The sequence below is a fragment of the Atractosteus spatula genome, chromosome 5 (assembly GCF_055471065.1).
Source record: "Atractosteus spatula isolate fAtrSpa1 chromosome 5, fAtrSpa1.hap1, whole genome shotgun sequence".
NCBI classification, from domain to species: Eukaryota; Metazoa; Chordata; class Actinopteri; order Semionotiformes; family Lepisosteidae; genus Atractosteus; species Atractosteus spatula.
Window position 1 is genome coordinate 59,639,694 of NC_142710.1, and position 13,110 is coordinate 59,652,803.

Here is a 13,110-nt window from a genome sequence, read left to right on the forward strand (position 1 = left end):
GTCAGTCACAAATGCAGGATAAAAGATTTACCTCTGATAACTCGGGGACAAATATATCAGAGCTTGCTGAACTTGCAAAACGTCTGAGGCAGGAAGGATACTGTTTTACACTAGGTATCAAAATTCATTGTATAGCTTTGGTAACAGGGTTTGTGTTAGAATTTTAAACAAGTAAAACAATGAAAATGACCAGTGTTAAGAGAACACTGGTGTAGTCTACAGTAATGGAAATCACCGACAGAGTATGACAATAGTTCATACTATGTAGTGCAACTCATAGCACTCAATGCCGACCAGATAATTATGTACATTTCAGTTCTGCAAAATTAACCTCCTATAATTCAGTGTAATTCCCTGGAAGTGGTGTTTCCCGGATAATATTGCATACGAGTTAAGGACAGCCGACAGATGTTTAATAGAGTTTCTGGTGAGTGTCCAGTATGTGGCAGTTCTTGGTGATGGCCTGAATTTTTGTCATGAAGTGTGATTTTGGGCACTGGACAGTCACAGATGGTGATCGGCACAGGAACTAATTCAGGCCCCAAACAATAGGATTCATAAAGATGGTTCTGTGCATAAGCTAAAAGATTTAAAAAAATAAGCTGGGGGAAATGTTGACCTCAGTCACAATAACCAAGTATTCTTTGCAAGCGTGGACATTATTTTTTTTTTACCTGTTCCTCTTTCCTTGTGTAGGACTATATATACACATATTCTTACATATTTAAAAAGATTGATGTGTCCTTCAAATTGCCTGTGACACATTTAAATACACTTGGATGTTGCTTTACATTCTAAAACTCTTATTGGCAAAAAGCATTAAATTCCTCAAGGTATTAGCAACCTGACTATTGGTGGGATTTTTTCACATTATAATTTAAATCACCTGTTAAAAAACATGTTCTCTTAGAGAATAGGCACTCTGCCCAGTGTTGCCCACAAGGCCTTTAGGCTTTTATCTTTAAAATTCAGCTATTTCTATAGTGAACATGTTAATGTGATGAAGTTACCTGCAAAACCTGCTGAACTGTGGTCTTTAAGGACTGAGGGTGTGCACCACTGTATCACGAGTAAAATATTTTTAAAATAATGGTTTCTAAAAGCCTTTACAGGCTATGATCTGGATTGTTTTTTTATTAAAAATCTGCAATAAATGTAATGTACACTACTGTTGTCATTTTGACAAAGAAACACAATAGAAGTTAATCAGCCAAAAAGATACAGAGATTTATTTTGATATGGTGGCTAATAGTGAATACAAGCAGTAATTTTGTTGAGCAATTATGTTTTATGTATGGTTGCATCTTCAATCTTAAAAACTCATTTGGAGGGGGACAAAAAAATAAAATGTTTCAATTTTTTAGGGCACAATATGGAAATATTCAAGGTAGAATAATTAAACAGTCTTCTTCAGGGCAGACATACTCAAGCTCTCACTACAGACCCTAAACTAAAAATGTCTTCTGAATAGTCGCAAATCCTCCAGTAATTATCAGAATGATATATTGCAGTGCATGCTTCAATGATACATACAAAAGCAAGGAACAAATAATACATGTGCTTCCCATAAAAAATACATATCGTCACTTTTCTCTCACTTGCTTCCTCCAGTAATGCCACTTAAAATGAAAAGAGCTAATAACTGTATCAGACTTCAAATTTATGGGAAAGACCTATCAAAATATGCTTTCAGAACAGAGTTACACAGATCATGTTAAATTGCTTTTTGTACAAAAGAAACCTTCCACCTTTGGCAAGCATAACTACAGCACAAAGTATTTAATAGCAATAAATGAAAGTGTTCAAGGTTGCTTCTTTTACATAAGGCTTGGAGCCTAACAGTTATTACCGAAAGACAGGTTTGTTCTCAACGTGTAACTTACACTACCTGCAGTGCATCGCCTCTTTTTTAAAATTGTTTTCACTTTTTATTATAATTAAGACTAGTGCAGTTTGAGAGTCTTGCCTCCCTCAATGTGGGGCCTGTGACATTGCTTTGGAGACACCTGTTGAACAGACATATGTATTAATGTAAAATGTAGTGATCCTTCATAAGTGCTACCCTAAAAGAAAATAATGTAAACGAAAAACAGATATTTGAAATTGTGTAATAGCATTATAATAGCAGGTGCTAAGAACGGAGTAGAACGTAGAACGCATTCAACACAAACCAACACATGCTTTTCAAATCTCGTTTTTGTATTGGACAGGGTGCACTGCTTCCACCACCTGCACAGTTACAAATGTTTGTGGAATAAAAGTGTGCATACTTCTGGATCCGTGTCACAGGTTACCCTTGGTCCTGCAAATTATACCAACTATATAAAGTACATAAATAAGTCCAAAGTCACTACGCAATCTTGGAGTTCACAGACATTTCTGTGCAAAACTTTGTGGCAAAGGCAAAAAGAGATCAAATCAGATTTCAGACTGCCGAAGGCTTCCAAGCAAGTCCCTTCTTGCTTTCTTCAACAGTGTGCATAAATTGTGAGTAAACTAGAATGATGCCCCTAAAGGCTGACAGTTTTTACCACACATTTTTTTGAAGAACATACGTTAACAGTACAAGGCACTGTTGTTAGATAGGGGATGACCATCTCCAGGTGTAAACAGTGTCTACTGACGACCGACTGCAGATAGGGAAATTATCACAGTAACTGCTGCGGGTCTAATCAGAAGCAGCTTTGGCTTTTCGTGCAGTCTAGCAAGTTTCAATTCAATGGATACAGCAGTTCCAAAGACCAACTTAGCCTGAGAAGTGAGAAACAAAAAGGCGGTCAGGTACTCATCTTTGTTTCTGCAAGAAAGACAGTGCATCTGTTGTTAATTAAATGTTAGTGTTGTGGGCCACATAAGTAAAGAAAAAGGTTGGAGCTAATTGGCCAAATAGGTTCTGAGCAGGAACAGTCTGTATGACATGTTGTGTTATTCAGAAAAGTTTATGACCAGATACAGGTGTAAGTTATCATAGTCATTTTTCAAGTGCAAATAAAAAGGCACCTTGTTCAGCAAATCTGCAAAGTTCCAATTCAGTCGGTACAGCAGTAGAGATGGCAAAGAAGCTCTGGAATATGAGGGTCAAGTTGATATCTTGTTTGACACAGGACCTCAGTTTTTAATCAATGTAATGGCTTGTATCTCTCACCATACCTATTATGAAGCAAGTCTTCGAGCACAAGCAGTTTCAAATGTGTGTAAAAAAAGATGGCCTCTCAAGACTTCCAGTACTTGGAAGCCTAAAAATCTGATCTGGGATATAACCCAATCTGCCCCCTGGTAGAATAATGTCTAATATGAGCTCATAAGCATGCACATTTAAATTCCACAACCATTTGTGTTTGGGAGTTACAAGCAAAGTGCATACAATAACTTATCCTGTATTTATACATTAGCATAACATGAAACTGCATCAGGGTGGATTGCAGAGATTGTGAGGATTGCATTGCACAGAAAACATGAAAGCCATATTAATTAAATACATTTTTCAGTTTACAGTATTCCATAAAGACTTCATACATGTAGAAACAGAGGGCAAGGTGGTCCCCTTTTAATTACATCAATTAAATATTTGTTTGCCTAATGCTGGGATAACTACCGCCATTCAACAACTACCAGTTTACAAAGGTCAGTCCGTTTTTTCTACAGGTTTTAGAGAACATTTGGGTGACAAAAGGTAGGAAGGTATGTTATGGTTCCTTGTCATTCAGCTATTCTCTGCTCTGGGTCTCACTTTTTCAAAGTTCATGAACACATACAGCCTGGTTCAGAAACCAGCTTTCACCTGGACTGAGCGGCTTCTCTCTTTTAACTCCAGTCAGTGGCTCGGAAAGTGAATAGAAAAAAAAATGGCTGTAGTTACACTCCGCATGCCGAGACACTCCTGCTGAAACTTAATACTGCCCTCTGCTGGTCGCCTAGCGACACTGGCTCTGCACTAGACCCCCTGCCTTTCAGAGCAGCTTCAGATTTCCAGTTACATTGTTAACCACTTCCTCTTCACCAATAACTGCCAAGACGGTTCGGGATCCAGACTCCACCTAGACAGAAAAAAGAAAAAAGGCCTCTTTTCACAGATATGAACTACTTACGTGTGTTCTATACATTTCCAGACGCAACGTTACAAAGTTAAAACGTTAACTGTTTTTGTTGCAGATTGACTTAGAGAGACTAATGGCTGAACTAACATTAAAGTGTGCTTTTTACAAAAGGACCGCTGTTTTCTCATCCAAAAGACAAAGCAAAAGGAGGTTCCATATTCAAGGTTATACATAGGAAGTAGTTCAGGTAGGTAGTTGTGTCAGCATGCGTAGGCTGCAAAAGAACAAGTTAAAGGTTTATTCCATGCTGAAAAGAGAAGAAAAGAAACACAACACACCCAAAGAAGGCTCCACAGCCAAAACATGTTTCCTTTCTTTTCTTTTCAGCATGGAATAAACCTTTTATCTTGTTCCTATACATAGGAAGGCTGAGTTTTTACTGGGAAAATTTTAAAAATTTGATGTGCATGTAAAATACTAACATTTGCAATGCTAACACGTAGGAGAATATCTAGAATTTTTAAATTACTCTTATATAGTGCAAAGAAATTTCTATAAGAAGGAGCTGTGAGGGACCAGAACAAAATATCCAGCCATGTCTTTAAAGAGGAGTTCCACTGACTCTTCTGTAGCCATCGGGCCATCCTGGGTCAAGATGAAGACATATATGGCTTTCACACTCTCCACTCTAAATCATAGCATGCACTTCCATTACCTACAGTAGGAGAGGTCTCAAACAGGGCAAGGATATGACTCACTGTTAAAACTGTGCCAACTGGGGTCATTCTTACACAATACTTGGACACCCTAGCCAGCTCAAGCCCACCCGAGCCTGCTGATACTGTGCCAGTCACACGCAGAATCCGAGTTATGATAAGCTGAAATCACAGCTTAGACACTAGCGAGCACACAGGTCAACTAATGTTCCAAAAGACAGCCTCTTCTGCTTGGACAACTGAAGAGCCCCACTTGAACCTTCCCAGCATCTCCTCCCTTACCCACCTGAGTCCTGCCAGCATCCTGCACCAGGTAAGTGGGTAGGCTGAGGCTCATGGCAAGGGCTTGGAGCTCCAGCAGGTGGGCCATATTACTCCCCTGGAGCACCACTTTCTTGGCTCTGTACAAAACAATTGTTTTGGATGTTTAATGCACAGGCAAGTAAAAAAAAATAAGATGGCGATTGATATACACAACCTTTGGTTTTGCTGCAATTTCTGTTTTACTTATGTTTTCTATTAACATACAAAGGTAACCAGAAAAAAAAAACAAGAGTTGCCAGTCATCTCAAAACCTAAAGTATTACAAATATAAATGAGTATAAAGTCTGTTATGTATCATTCTTTTGCATCTTTACAGATGCGTAAAATCATTCTCATTAGGTTCTAGAAATAATCCACCTCTCCCGGTATCTCTCAAAAACATCCTTCTGGAGTCTTAACTGAAAGGTTAAGTTTTCCATTTCATAAATCTCTGAAACAATAACAATCCAATTTTCTTTGGCTGGGGGGGGGGGTCTCTTCGTAACCATTTACGCGTTATACCTTTCTTACTTGCTGCCAAGAATACTTTTAGAAAGTGTTTATCTCTTCCTACAACCTCGTCGGGCACATTACCTAGATACAGAACTGAACAAGACTTTGGAATTTCTAAACATAATATATCCTGAATCTGAGACCACACTTCTTCCCAATAACACTGAATTCTTTAACATGGACAAAATATATGGGAATGTCCTGCCTCTCTGTGACCACAATCTCTCCATCATGGTTGTGGCAAACCAAGCCGAGACGATTTTATTTTTGGGGTTATGAAGAATCAAGTTAAATTCCTCCAGCAAAATTCCGGCCATTTTTTTTGAGTTCGTGGAAGTGCACTGTGTTGTACACATATTCTCCCATTCCTCGTTAGTGAAGGCAATATTTAGTTCTTCTTCCCATTTTGTCTCAATATAATACTGTTTCTTTTCTAGAACTCATTATACCCTGATGCAGTGTTCGTACTGTGGTTTTGCTGCAATTTCAATCTGGGTGATTAGCGTTGCTTGGAAAGAAGTGAAAGCTGTGAGAGGAAAGGGACATGGGGAGGCAGGTACAAGCCTGACTGCATCCACCTGGGAGCACTGACAACCTGAATAAGAAAAATCTTCAATTCTCTTACTTTAGGGATTCCAAGTGGAAATGAACACAAAAGGATGCTCATTATTTAGACTGCTGCCTGGGAGTTATTAAGCAAGCTGACTTAAAATGGTGCTTCAGGCTATGGCAGACTTAGCCAGACAGAGCAACAGAGGAGAAACTGCTAAAAAAAACTGAAATAATGCAAATGTCTGAAGAAATCACAGCAGGTTAGAAGCCCAATGTTAGAATTCCAAGGGGCAACATAACATCCGCTGAGGATAGTGTGTGAAGTAGCCTCTAGCCACAGGAAAGAGCCAAGTTACAGGCAAAACTCTGGGCACCTAACCAATAAAGAGAAGGAGGAGCTGAAGGCAGGTGCTGCAATGGACAGCCAAAATACAAGATCATCCCCTCCCAGTGAGGTGTCCTGGCTGTAGCCTGACTGCACACAGACGGAGTATGACACTCTCCCTGTGGATCAGCTGACAGACCCCTGCCGTTCAGCCAAGTCGGACTTTGAAGCTGCCATAGTGCCATCGAACCGTGAGCTTTGGCATCTATCTCGAGTGAGGAACTGCTATGAAGCTGACTTTTGCCTTTGCGTATACAATAGACAAGTTACAGAGATGATGAACTCATGATTGACGTGTTATACCCGTTGTCACAAGGAGTACTAACAGCAGTGCACATAAAGTGAGATTTAAAAGCCAACTTGGTAAGCTCAGAGTTCGGAAAAGTACAATTCCCATGACATCTTTTCTCCTTTTATGGTGCATTCAAGCTTTTAAAATACAGACTCCAAGCCAATAAGTACATATTCTATGTAGTTTTGGGGGTATTCTTAAGTTAAGAGTTTAATTAAGACAGTTTTTAAGAAAAGTCTTGAAGAAAGTCTTAAAGAAACTTCTCATTTGTTTGACAAAAGAGGCACAGAAATGTCTACAAGCCTCTGGTGAAGATGTTTAATGGAGGATACCAAGACGTCCATAAGCTTGTTTTGAAATTGAAACCATTCAAAGTGACCCCCCACCCCATGGGAAAAGCGGATCAGTTGTCTTATTATAGGCAAACTCTGGGTCATCCAGGCGATCTCTGGGAAGAGAGCACAGGCATACACTGCTCTTACCCAGCCTGATCCCACTTCCATGCCATCTCTCTCCAGCTGTTCTTTTCCTGCAAGGCCTGGTACAGTCCAACAGCAGCATGGCCAACCTGGGCAGCAACCTGGGCAGCAAAAGGGGCAGAAAGTACCAACGCAGTCACAGGATGAGAGACGGGTCAAATGGCTTCCTTATGGGATAAGTCTGAACAGTAATAGCTACATGAGTTAGCATTGTTCTAAACATGTTTTCAGCTCACAATGTCCAAAGAACTCACAAATATGGCACAATGAGGTTCAACCACCTTAGAAACATCAGTAGAGTTGACAGAGTGTTCAAATGAAAGTGTGTCTATTCAGGAAAAATGTGGAGAGGAGTCAAAGCTTCACACTGTGTTATTAGCCTTTCTCCATTTTTTTACAATTATTATCTTGCAACACCTCAGTGTCTAAGATGTTTCTTCATGAATATCAGCACTGCTTTCATATTGCACACGAGAGGGCTTTCTTTGATGATACCCTGTCCTGCACTCTTTGCACTTAGTGCACAAAATCCTTTATTATAAAAAGTTAAAATGTAATAAAGTAAGTGCCTCAGAAAAAGGAAGAATTTACTTATCATAAGTACAAGATATACGAGAAACAAGAAAAGTAGAATCTCGGCAATGCTTTAGGAGAGCCCTGGTCATAAGAGTGAATATCTGCTTTCTAAATGACAAAAACAGGTGGGAATTACATCATTTAAAAAAAGAAACCCCTATAGCCGTTGTTCATATAGCGAGAGATTACTGTATGTGTACTCACTCTTTTGGAATGGCATATATACATTTTAAAGCACTGTGATGGTGAAACACATACTTATAGTAAACAGGATTTGAGATGAGTCTAACAAAGTACCACATATGGCTACAACAGTTCAAGCTGCTTTGAGTTTTCACCGTGGTATAAGAAGAATTAAAGACACCGCTCTCTCTTGAAGCTTCTGTTTCAAATTTACCATGCCGTGTGCCAGGAGATCCAGATGGGATTACCCCAGTGAATGACTGACCTTTCCTACTCCCATTGACAGCTCCATGTTCACAACAAACACCATCTTAAATGATAGATCTTCGTCTCCTTCCTCCTGTACGTCATTTAAACAAGAAATTAGATATAAATCAGCGACCTTTTCTAAAACGTTATTGACCAAAAACACTTGTGTTTGATGTTTCAAGTACCATTGAGAGATACATAATAATCAGGAACAAATGTAGTAAAAATCTTATTTAATTTATTTACAGTTATGTTCATAAATTTGCGATTGTAGATTAAGATAAATTGTTAGCATCTGCAATATTAAATGTTCACTTTTCTTTATCTAAACCTATTTCGCATACATTCAGACTGGCAGACTAACCAAACAGCAAAAGTTATAATACTTGATTATAACTGAATCAAGTATTACAACTTTTGATTACAATATTTGACTGAGGCTAAGTATTGATGAGATAAATAATTCAGAGACAATAATTAATCGATCAGAGGTAATTAACCTACAAGAGGACATTTACTTGTGCCCATTCACTCTCACTATATACCTTAATAAAATGGTCACTTGTGTACTACATATTTACCAAAAACCCAGCGACAGGACAGACTAATCTTTCCAGTGACCTCTAGTGGCAGCTCCATGTCATAACATGTCTTGTCTGCCCGAGTCGCACCTCCATCCACAACATTTTCCATCTATATATTTTCTAAATGCTTCTTCTAATTCAGGGTTGTGGAGGAGCCGGAGTCTCTTCTGGCAAGCAATGGGCAGAAAGCAAGGTACACCGTAGACGAGACGCCTACCCATCTTAGGCCAGACAGACTCACACCAAGGCCAATTTTCCCAGAAGCCCATTAAACTAAGCGTATGTTTTAGGACTCCACTGGGAGACAAATTGACTGGGTCTGGAACTGGCCCCAGGGCCCCAGCGCTCCTAGATAGCAACGCTAACCACTGCGCTATCATGCTGCCCCAGATCATTTTTGTAGGATTCAAGTCCACCAATTGTGAGAGCTAGCTCAAAACTTTTAAGCCTTTTGCCTTTTTAGAAATCCTACTGACTGGACACTATGCCTCATTGAATTCAGGCACATTCAAAATCATTTGAGACATTGATGAACTACTTCAGCCCTCATCTCATACATACTGTAGTACAGAAGACTGGAATCTGCTTGTACTAAAAAGAAAAACAGGAAGGAATATTACCTCGTTCTCAAGCTTGTTAAAATAGTACATGGCTGCCTCTTCTGCTGACACATTCCTAGTGTGTAGAAGTGCCTGGGGAAAAAAAAAAGTCAGATCATTTTTTAAGAATTTTGAATCAGCAATAAATATTCAGTTCAGCTTGCTGAGAAAGATTCAAAAAGATTTAGTCCAATGAATCAGTCCTAGTGAGGCCCACACCCACCCACTTCTTCACTTCACACTGAGAGCCCCATAGAGCCCCCAGCAGAATTCTACCTAGATCAAACAAGAAGAGGCCATTTGGCCAGATATAGTTATCATGAACTGGAACAGAGACACAATTACTCCCTGACAACACTGCACACTCACACTCTCCGGAAGCCACAGGGCTGTCAGTACAAGGCAAGCCTAACTAACCCTGACATCATGTGCTGCAGTAGCTCTGAAATGGACATCTTCAATCATCTGACAGTAAAGAAAAAAACATCTGTGCTGCAAAATTCATTACAGATATAAATCAGGCAGTTCCTGCTTCAATAAATTTGTAGTCTACACACAACAGGAGTAAGATGCAGTGAACACAGAAACAACTAAAAACAAACAATGCAATGCAGTGCTTCTCCATATTTTTCTATCTCATCCTTGTTTTCAATTCAGCAAAACCATACTCCCCAAATCTGGGGTCCCAAATAAAAGCCAGCTTTACGAGCTGAGTCTTACATCCGTACAGTGGTATGTGAAAACGGGCTCCTCTCACCTGCTTTGCAGCTTCTTCTGGGATGTCCAGCTCTCTCAGCTGCTGCAGGTAGACAGGATTCACCTCCTGGGACCCCAGGTCGGGGGCGGTCTGCTCCGATTGCTCCATGGCCTGTTTCTTTACACAGCGCGTAGCATCAGCATCACATCCCTTTAAATACCCGCTAACGCAATTTAGGGTCACAGTGGCCTGGAGTCTATCCCAGGGTGCATTGGGCGCAAGGCGGGATACACCACAGACGCCCAGTTCACAGACACGGATGAACACGCACACACTAGGGCCAGTTTTCCCTGAAGTCAATTAACTTACCAGTATGTTTCTGGACTGTGGGAGGAAACCCATACAAACACAGGGAGTACATGCAAACTCCATGCAGATAGCAGCCTAGGAACTGAATCCAGAGCCCCAACGCTGAGGGACAGCAGTGCGAACCACTGCACAACCGTGCTGACTCAGCAGGTCTCAAAAACCCCTTTTTTCTTTTACTGACGCTTCTCCATCATCAAGGATGTATTTTTCAAACCCACGCTGAACACTCGGTGCCTTGCTTCAGTTCACAAAAGGCCCAGCAGTTTCTGTGAAGACTCGTCATGTTCCTGTGGGTCTTCTCCAAGTGCTGCCGTTTCCACCCACAATCCCAAGACATGAGGTCAAAGTTCACTGGCTTCTCTGTATCCTCCCCGTCTGCATGCTTTGTAAGTGAAGGTGTGTGTGTTGGCTGTGTGTGTCTGGATTTCCCACTAAGAGGTTGCTGAAAATGCATGGAACCTTGCAGATTACTTACAATCCAAAGCCAAATCAACTCTCCTGTCCCTCTCCTATTTTCACTAGGCCAAGTGTTGTGTCTGGGAAAACAAGACCTGCACTGCTCTTAGTAGTCGACTGATCTATTCCACCTTTTAAAGGTTGCAGACTATCATATAACCCCACAACAGGTGCTGGATATCCATTTCCTTGGTTGTTACCTTATTTTATCTGACTGTTGTACTGAAGGACAGGACGGTAGCACAGTGGTTACCACTCCTGCCTAGCACTGGAGCCCTGGATTTAATTTCGGATTTGGAGTGCTATCTGCGTGGAGTTTGTATGTTCTCCCCACCTTCTTATGGGTTTTCGGCTGTTCCAGTTCCCTCCCACAGTCCAAAAACATACTGTTAGGTTAACTGGCTCTGGGAAATTTGGCCCTAGGTGTGAGAGCGTGCGTGTTTGTGTCTGTCTGCCCTGCGATGGACTGGCGTCCCGTCCAGGGTGTACCCTGCCTTGCGCCTGTTGCTTGCTGGAATAGGCTCTGGTTCCCCTGAGGCCCTAAATTGTTAGAAAATGAATGGATGTTGTACTGAAAAGTGTCACTTTAATCACTAAGAAATAGACGACCGTTTAATGCTTCATTTGGATAATTGTTGTTGAAACTGTAAGGTGAGAAAAACTCCTGCTATTTTATCTTCAGAATGGGTACTACAACCCTTGAATCCTAATCAAATCTTTTTTTTCCCTACAAGGGCCAGAACTGGTATATGTAATACAGCTTGATTAGTTGTAATTTAAGGCACATAAGTAGGGATTTAAAGTACACAACTTCCAGTCCTTACTGTATTTGAGATGTCGTGGGTGACATTTTGAAGGACTCGATCTCAGCCAGGAACCGTCAAAAGGAACTTCAATTATGGTTAGAAACATTACTCATATTTCTGACAATTATTTCAGTAACGTTTTATGATGCCAGGAGAGTGGCCTCTGGAACATTGACCCAGTTTACACAGAATGAATCCATTATATTCTATATAGTTCAACGGGTCACAAAATGGTAACGAAAATTTTGTATATCTTTAGGCCCTGTTATTTTTAAAGGTTGCGCATTTATGTGAACATACATGCAAATCTATTTTCAACGGAAAAGTGGACATTTATAATAACTTAATCAAAATCCATCACATTATATTTTTTTCTATCATATCCAGCAGTAACACCTAGTGCTTTAGTACAATGTTTTTTCCCCCCTTTTTTCATCTCTGCTGGAACAATGTTACAAAATCAACCGGAGAAAACAATTACGATGGGCACGGTCACTGGTCAATAGTGAAACGTTTTAATTTTATTCCTCCGGAGAACCACTGACCAAACCACCCAAGGACACTTATATTGCAATTGTTGTAAAATAATCTGGAGCAAAAGACGTCTTGTTGAGCGCTATTTGTGATCTGCTCAGCTGTTAAAAATGCGTGACTCTAAACAGCGTAATTTCAGCATATAGTTCATTTAAAGACAATTTCAATCGCCATAATACCACAGCTACCGTTTTTTTTATGCGCATTATCTAACAGGCAACGAAACACGATCCTACCTGCAGATTTTGTCACCTTTAATTAAATGAATGATCAAAACCGCATTATAAACTATTTCTACTAAGGAGTAATGGAGTCCGCAGAGCTAAAATCTGCAGATAGTGGCGTTTCCATTTTTTTCCCCGTCAGGGCAAGACAGCGATTTGCTTCGGATAACTGAATATGAGACTGTAAATAACTGCTATGTTATCATGCATTAGGGGTGACGTCAATGGCATGCATTCTATGAAACCTTCCATAAATTAAGAATTAAAAGAGCCACTCCTACCAACCTGTGCGGCGTACGGTGCCTTTTCTGTACTGGGCTTGAAAGGTGAAACCGCAACGTATTTTAACTATGTGAAAAATCCAGAAAGAAAGGAATAACGCTGTCTCATTAAGTTGTACCTCAGACCATCTTCTGTTTTTTTTCTTCCTTTGGAGGATAATCAATATCTCGCCACCCAGAAGAATGAACTCGCGTGGGACGCGATTTTCGACTTCAGTAGCATCCGGCTCCGGCAGTAAATTACACCCGGGTTAGAAAATGAGTCTGTGTCTTTT

General features: G+C 40.3%; 1 protein-coding gene across 2 annotated transcripts; it reads right to left on the reverse strand.

Annotated features, from left to right (window-relative positions):
- Positions 1-1,209: 1,209 nt before the first annotated feature.
- On the reverse strand, positions 1,210-13,084 carry LOC148835367 (putative peptidyl-tRNA hydrolase 2). 2 transcript variants are annotated; one of them, XM_088917957.1, is made up of 7 exons: positions 12,840-13,084; positions 10,226-10,342; positions 9,490-9,561; positions 8,302-8,376; positions 7,281-7,378; positions 5,040-5,154; positions 1,210-4,037 (listed from the first exon to the last, which is right to left on the reverse strand). In XM_088917957.1, exons 2-7 carry the CDS (start codon positions 10,331-10,333, stop codon positions 3,951-3,953), a joined length of 555 nt encoding a protein of 184 aa, XP_088774083.1. In that variant the 5' UTR covers positions 10,334-10,342; positions 12,840-13,084; the 3' UTR covers positions 1,210-3,950. The 2 variants fall into 2 exon arrangements, with proteins under 2 accessions (XP_088774083.1, XP_088774084.1); XM_088917958.1 differs by having other exon boundaries at positions 12,955-13,069.
- Positions 13,085-13,110: the final 26 nt, after the last annotated feature.

Bases quoted from the DNA above. Each gene is read 5' to 3' on its own strand.
- LOC148835367 (XM_088917957.1), bottom strand. From the start codon at position 10,333: ATGGAGCAATCGGAGCAGACCGCCCCCGACCTGGGGTCCCAGGAGGTG. The intron at 5,155-7,280 runs GTAAGAGCAGTG...TGTTTTGTACAG, and splicing joins TGGAAGTGGGATCAGGCTGG to AGCCAAGAAAGTGGTGCTCC. The intron at 4,038-5,039 runs GTGGGTAAGGGA...TTTTCTGTCTAG, and splicing joins AGGATGCTGGCAGGACTCAG to GTGGAGTCTGGATCCCGAAC.